This window comes from Adiantum capillus-veneris, chromosome 19 (genome assembly GCF_014529385.1).
Source record: "Adiantum capillus-veneris isolate H3 chromosome 19, ASM1452938v2, whole genome shotgun sequence".
Taxonomy (NCBI): Eukaryota; Viridiplantae; Streptophyta; class Polypodiopsida; order Polypodiales; family Pteridaceae; genus Adiantum; species Adiantum capillus-veneris.
This window is the reverse complement of record NC_140949.1, coordinates 53,319,884-53,327,148: the sequence shown is the minus strand read 5'-3', so window position 1 is coordinate 53,327,148 and position 7,265 is coordinate 53,319,884. Positions and strand designations below refer to the sequence as shown.

The following is a 7,265-nucleotide window of genomic DNA, read 5'->3' as shown; positions in this document are numbered from 1 at the left end:
GGGACACCAAAAGGACTATGCTAAGCTAGCAAAAGATACTATGGTCCCTTCCAGATTCTTAGGCCAATCAATGAGATGGCCTATCAACTCAAGTTTCCCAGCCATTGGCTCATACACAATGCTTTCCATGTGAGCCTACTAAAGCCTTACAAAGGAGATCCACCTCAAAAAGCAACTATTGAAGACCCACCGGAGATCGAGGACCAAGAAGAGGAGGTGCTGCAGCCCGAGTCCATTCTCCGACATGAAGACAAGGCGTTAAGACTATCCGACGATATCTTATTAAGTTTAAGAATTATCCTTTTAAAGATGCTAGATGGATGCAAGGAATACAATCAAAGGATAAACTAAACCTTGTCAATGCTTACAATGCTTCCTCAGAGTAAGCAAATGTACAAATGTTTAAAATGAACAAAGTTTTTATCTTATAAGACTCTCTTTTTCTTTATTGTGCACAAATGTTAAGTAGTATGCATGCTTAGATCAAGTTTGCGGAGACGACGACGTCTCCCAAACACCAAGTAAAGCTTGTCAATCTACTATGTAAGATTGATAGGACTAATGTGCAGACATGCTTGCCATAGCTTAGGCTCTCAAGTGCCAAATGGGTTAGTCATCCATTTTGGAACGATGTCGTAGGGTAACATAGGGATCCTCTACCCGCTAGAAAAAGGACTAATGAATAGGCTTTATCTTCTCTACCCCATAGTCAAGGACGAATATGATTTCAAGCAAGAGGTAATGTCATAATAAGTAATATCTAATTCTTCTAAATGATTTTCTCATGTTAAACTAATCATTTAATATGGGGAAGTGCCAGGGGAGAAAAAGCTAGAATATTGGTTAAGCTAGCAAACCGGTCACAGTAGGGATCCAAAGGAGGGAAAATAGGGATTTAAAGTGAGGGCCATCTGCAAAAGAGAAATGTGCAACAATGGGATTTAAAGACCCTGAGGTTCAATCCAATAAGACTTTCAAAATGCTAAGGTTTCAAAATTCAGAGGTTGTGTCCAATGGTCAAAGCTTAGTTAAATTGGATGCTTAGAGTGTGTACCAAAAAAATCTTCACAACTTCCTACATAGGAGGGGGTGAGCCTTGCAAGTAGGGGATGAGAGAGAAACACACACACACACACTCACAAGCCTCCTTTACACAAAGGGAATGAGGGACACATGGAAGCTCCCTAGCCCAGATGCCCACAAGGTGTACTCAAATCCTATTGGATGGCCATGGAGGTGGACCAATGAGAATTAGGCTAGAGTAAATCTAGTTTAATTACTTTAAAAACAGTTAATAAAAGAACCAATAAGCATCAAGCTCTCTAGAAGCCTATTGGATAGTCTCCCAAGGGGTCTATGAGCGTTCAGCAGCCCAATGGCTTGCCTGATTCCTATTGGCCAGGAGAAAAAGGGGTCCAATGAGAGTTAAGTTGCATTAAATAATTACTTAAAGCTCTCACAAAAGGGGAAAGGGGGACACATGTCAGAAGGCTATCACTTATGCTTCGTAAATCCTATTGGCTAAGCCTGGAGAGGTCCAATGGGGTGGTAGCATGCCCTAATAGCAAGAGGGGTCGACCAAGAGAGAGGAGGGGACTGAATTTTCAAAGGCATTATCTCACACACTCACACACAAGCTCATGTGTGAAGCAAGAAGACTCTCTCTCTCTCTCTCTCTCCTTCTCAAGCGTTAATGGAAAGCTTATCACCTACTCCAAACTTGGGAGAAGGGACGTCTACACCAACAACTCTTGGCTTTGTGATGCAAATCCAACCAAGAGCCAAGCTTCAATGCATGCTCATCTCCTCTACCATGCTAGTTACTAGGCTATGCTATGCTAATATGAGTGATTATGTGAGGAGATGTACATCTTTCTCGTAAGACTACTCCTTCTTCCTCTCTATCTACTCTCATACACTGCTAGGTCTCACCATCTTCGAAGGTGTGTGAGGTCTTGGATCTGAGACCGTGAGGGAAATAATGTTGTGGTTTATAAGTGTTTTGCTTACTGCTTGAAGCTTCCATCTTCATTGCACTAGCTAGTATTGAAGGAACACAAATAATTGTATTGTAGAATGTCTCTCTTGATGGCAAAAACCTATAATACAAAACCTTTTGGAGGGGGGAACGTCTCCATGTAAATCCGATCCTCAACTGTTGTCAATAGCTTAATTTCTCTCTCTTTTGAAGTATTGTTCATGCTATCTAACTACGTGTTATGCTTTTTGTTGCTCTCTCCACCCAAGCACTCTTGTTATTCTCATTAGGAATCTATTCTAATGAAATGCTCACTAGGTTCATGCTATTTTCTGCTACACACAAGTTACTAGTAGACCATTAAATGTTAGAGGAAGACCGCGAAACTCGAGTGAGGGTAAAGGCGATGGAGCTGACCGCTGCAAAACTTCTTTTTCATTGTATGGTTTTCTTGCAACCCCATGATCATGTGGATGGCGGGTTGGCTACAATAATCCTTGCAAGGTGTACGGTTTTCTAGGTTGTGTGTATTTGAATCCCCCATTCCTTTTTAGAGGGTGAGTGTCAAGGTATATGAGTTCCAAAGTTGTATTCAGAGGAATCTTGGAGGTATTTCCGGTGGAAAACCTATAAAAATACCAAATTGTTCTCCAAAACATTGAACATGCTATTTGATTTTTTTAGAAAACAAATATCTTCTACCTACATACATAGCATGATGGGAGAGAGTACTTGATGTGCTACGCTCATGCAAAAAGGGAGAAATATTGTTTTCCATCTTACATATGTGCAAGGATAATCATGCTTAATGCAAAAATGCATCATTCCTTCCAAGGCCCTAACACCTCAACATTAAGTAACACCTATATTTAATGCGGGGCCAGGTAATGGGATTGACGACGGGGAAGTTCACACACGAAAATCGAAAAGATCGCAACCGCAGATGTCAGCTCAAAGACTTAACTTGGACACGCACTAAACCTGGACTACTCAAAAACTAAACCTGAACAGGTGCTAAACTTGGACAACGTGGCCAATGCACCCCGCACTCACAATATTACACCGTCAAAATGGTTTGGGATACACAATGTGCGTGCGGGTGAAGTGGTTAGCCCATTTGACCCTAAACGCAAACCCCGAGGTCACGGGTTCAAATGACACCGGTGTGCCTCATTTGTCAGGTTGGCCAGGTTTAGTGCCCCCCATTTTCCGACGACGCACCTCGTTTTTTGTGCTGGCCAAGTTTAGTGTTCCTCAAAATCCCGCCCTCAACCCCAACCATTGATCCCATTACTTTGCCTAGGTGTTACTTAGTGTTGAAGGCCGTAATATACACTCTAAGAGCTTGTGCTCCTTGACATCTTTCTTTGAAAGGACAATGTGATGATCTAAAATCAAATGATGGAAAACTAGTTTACCTTAACATCATCCTTTAAGAGATTCCAATGATTTGCAAGTGCACAATGGAGAATCTTATAATTGATAATTCTTCATGGGCATGTGAATTTGATTTTTTTAATGCTACTATGACCATGTATGATTTAACCACCTTTATAACACTTCGAACCACTTGTAATCTAGGTTGTATGACACGTTATTCTTAAAACTTTTTATACGTGTATAACGGGTGTATTATACATTGATCCATATTATAGGCTCGAGACGGTCACTACAATGGACAATGGAGAATACTTTATTCTATTTTTTCTCACATTTTCATATATAGAAAGGTGTTAAAAACAAAATCTTAAAAAACATTAATTTTTTTTAATAGGTATAGGGTCTCTTTTATTGATGAAACATTCACACTTAAGGGGTTTTATAAACAGTTCTTGATTAAATGCGATATATAGGTTTTACATATATTTGACTGTATTATTTGATGACATGTCAACTTTTTTAAAAAAAATTGTATATTTACTTATCAATCGATATGTTTATCAATCGACATAAAAATGCCATAAAAGTAAAAGTTTTTGCCTTCAGAATACACCTTCACAGATATTTACACATTGTTCTATTGACAAAAAAACAATGTTTAAGCACGTGCACCTAAAATGGCATTCGGTATCCACTACTTGAGGGAAAGTCTATGGTTCTTGACCTTTGACACTTTAGCTGCCTCCTTGCTACCCGTTGGATGTTACATTATCTGATTGCACAGTCCATGTATCTAATGCTAGCTTTTGGATGTCAACATCCCACGAAGAGCACACATGACTCTGATGCTCCCTCTTTGTACCAAGGACTACTCAACATGAATCAAACTTCCTTCTTTATTTGGAAACATGCAATATCTAGAGCTTGTATTCAATACGTGGAGTATCCTATGTGTTTCACTTGTGATCTTGACCTGCAATAGTAACAAGGGATTGGAGTTTTTTGATATATTGTTGCATAATTGCTCAATCAAAGCTGGGAACAAGAAATGACAACGGGAGGGTAGTGCCACTCCATATAATATTCATGGCTGATACATGATACTAGGATGTTGAATGCAAAATTGGAATAGAAAGAAAGTAACTACTTATTCCCAACCCTTGTAACTTTGGGGAGAATGGTTAATATCAGGTGACTTATTTCTTTGTAGTTTTAAAAAGTTTGGCAAGTATCTAATTCCCTTGCTTGTCTTTATTGTTTTGCTAATTGTGGGAGGAGTTGCAAACTCCATCACCAATTGAAGCAACTCCATCAACCAAAGACCACCTCGACAGAGTTAGATTTGAGCGGCCACAGGGAGACCAACAATGAACAATCCTCAAAGATCAACCTCCTGATCCTTGACCAAAAAGAGGGAAAAGCCCTTCCTTGCTAAGATGTCTGTCACCAAATCCGAACCACCTTTGCCTCCCATGGGGGAGGTGGCAGAGAAGCTGCTCTCAATGCTGAAAATGAGGGGACAATCACCGCACATTGGACGAACAATGGTGGAACGACTCGAGTGCTCCCTTCCGGAGCAAATCCCCCACCCCTGGGTAGTAGCCTCCCATGCAATCCTTGAAACGTGCGACACCAACACGACTTCCCACCATTGCGGACCCCTCTTGCTTGCAGGCAAAACATTCACCCCTTCGCAACCCTTAAAAGTAAATGAAACAAGAAGAATGAACATGTGAAATAAGTGATGCACATGGAAGAGGACACAATGACAAGTGTCAAAATGTGGGAGTACTAGCACAGACACTTGTCGGAAAGCCAGACATCCTTACGTGTACGTGCCACTGTTTAACTTTTAGTGAGGAGGGCAAGTGTCGAAATGTAGAGACGCTTATCGGAAACCCATACACCATAAATTCTGCGGGTTGAGAGCAAGTAATCTGCAACTTTTAGAGCAAAGCTTAAGCTTGAGACTGCATTGTTAAGATCTAAAGCATTAATGGCGCACATCAAGGAGAAGATTGAGGACAAGCTGCACCACAAGAAGGAGGAGCCCCAGCCCCAGCCCGCCGCAACCGCAACCCCTGGCTTAAATCAGCCCCAGCCTCACGCGGGCCAACCTTACGCCGGCCACAATGAGCCCCAACCTCACAAGGAAGGCATGATGGAGAAGGTCAAGAACAAGGTGAAGGGTGGCGAGGAAGGGTCCAGCTCCAGCAGCGAGAGTGATGGCGAGGGCGGCCGCAGGGTATCTCTCTCTCTCTCTCTCTTTCCTCTCTCTCTCTCTCTCTCTCTCTCTCTCTCTCTCTCTCTGTGTGTCTATCTGTCGTCCGTGGTTTCTTACTCTTTGTTTTCCTGCCGTCCTGCAGAAAAAGAAGGTGGGTGCGGCTAAGAAGGTGGGTGTGGCTTGAACCAGCGACTTATATACGGAAGTAACAACTCTTATGGACGCATACCTCTCATCTTTAATTGTAAACCACTATACAATGTTTTTTTTTTGTGAAATATGAAGTGCCACATCCTTATGTAATACAGAATAAAGAAACCATTATGAGAAATGGCTCACGTTCCAGATACTGTGTGTGTGAAAGAGAAATTTAATAAAATAAAGAAACCATTATGCTAAATTTTGTAATAACGGAATGATTATACTAAATTTCATACCATTTGTGCGCGCGCGTGTGTGTTTGTGTGTGTGTGTTTGAGAGAGAGAGAGAGAGGGAGGCGTTCTCTCTCTTGCTTGCTAACTACCTACAAGATTGTTCACAATAGCATACACGATGCACAATGTGCACTAGTATGGCCAGTCGCGAAGGCGGCCTCTCTCTCTCTTTCTCTCTTCCTCTTTATCGCGTGCACACGTGTTTTTCTCTTAGTTTTGGAGTTAACTTTCATATCGTAGATTTTGACACATGTAAAGAGCTCCCCCTTCCGTCACATTATGTTAGTTTAGATGCAAACATGTTTCAAATTTTGAAAGCGCCGACAAAACTACCTATTATTAAGACTGTCCACAATAGCATACAAATATTCACATAGATGCATACATAGCACAAGTATGCACGTAGGCGAAGACTACTTGATTTATTTTTGGGTAATACCACATTCACATATGCACTCTTCATGTTGTCTTATGAGTCATTTGAGTCCTAATCTTCTGTAGAGTCTAGCACTACATGAAGACCTAGTTTAGATACAAACGTGTTTCAAATTTGAAAGCGCCGACAAAACTACCTACTAACTACCTATTAAGACTGTCCACAATAGCATACAAATATTCACATAGATGCATACATAGCACAAGTATGCACGTAGGCGAAGACTACTTGATTTATTTTCGGGTAATACCACATTCACATTTGCACTCTTCATGTTGTCTTATGAGTCATTTGAGTCCCAATCTTCTGTTGAGTCTAGCACTGCACATCTTCATGTTGTCTTATATGAGTCAATTGTGTCTCAAACCTTGTGTTCAGTCTAGCATTGCACATCTACACTATCCCTACACAATTGAAGCCTCGACACCCCCATTGTACATGTGAGTCATAGGGTTGGAGCAGCTAAGTGTAGCCAACTAAAGTTTGTACTAGTTCCACGAGTTGAGTTCCATTGAGTTTGTAATTTATTCTTGTCTTTTCAGTTTGCTTTGATCCATTGCTCTTTAGTGTTTTCATCTTGTTATGAAGTGAGGTTTCTTACAAATTTCATTGAGTAGCATCCACATTAGAGCACTCTCGCTTTTCTTGCTACAATGCAAAAGGTCAAGAACTTAAACGATTAACAAGTTCACTCAAAACTATGTAGAATAGCACATGCTATCAACAGAAGAGGTTAATTTCTCTTCTGAACTTACAAAAAATTTACATATAGAAGGGTGTTTTACATTTTCTGAACCGACAAAAAATTTACA

General features: G+C 40.8%; 2 protein-coding genes across 2 annotated transcripts; one reads left to right on the top strand and one right to left on the bottom strand.

Annotated features, from left to right (window-relative positions):
* Positions 1-4,381: 4,381 nt before the first annotated feature.
* On the bottom strand, positions 4,382-5,268 carry LOC147434032 (uncharacterized). The gene is made up of 2 exons (XM_086489864.1): positions 5,188-5,268; positions 4,382-5,057 (listed from the first exon to the last, which is right to left on the bottom strand). Exons 1-2 carry the CDS (start codon positions 5,266-5,268, stop codon positions 4,737-4,739), a joined length of 402 nt encoding a protein of 133 aa, XP_086345990.1. The 3' UTR covers positions 4,382-4,736.
* Positions 5,269-5,289: 21 nt separating this feature from the next.
* On the top strand, positions 5,290-5,913 carry LOC147434031 (uncharacterized). The gene is made up of 2 exons (XM_086489865.1): positions 5,290-5,603; positions 5,725-5,913. Exons 1-2 carry the CDS (start codon positions 5,355-5,357, stop codon positions 5,764-5,766), a joined length of 291 nt encoding a protein of 96 aa, XP_086345991.1. The 5' UTR covers positions 5,290-5,354; the 3' UTR covers positions 5,767-5,913.
* The last annotated feature ends 1,352 nt before the right edge of the window (positions 5,914-7,265 follow it).

Coding starts and splice junctions, on each gene's coding strand:
- LOC147434031 (XM_086489865.1), top strand. CDS start 5,355: ATGGCGCACATCAAGGAGAAGATTGAGGACAAGCTGCACCACAAGAAG. Junction 5,604..5,724: donor ATGGCGAGGGCGGCCGCAGG/GTATCTCTCTCT, acceptor GCCGTCCTGCAG/AAAAAGAAGGTGGGTGCGGC.
- LOC147434032 (XM_086489864.1), bottom strand. CDS start 5,268: ATGGTGTATGGGTTTCCGATAAGCGTCTCTACATTTCGACACTTGCCC. Junction 5,058..5,187: donor TTAAACAGTGGCACGTACAC/GTAAGGATGTCT, acceptor TTTACTTTTAAG/GGTTGCGAAGGGGTGAATGT.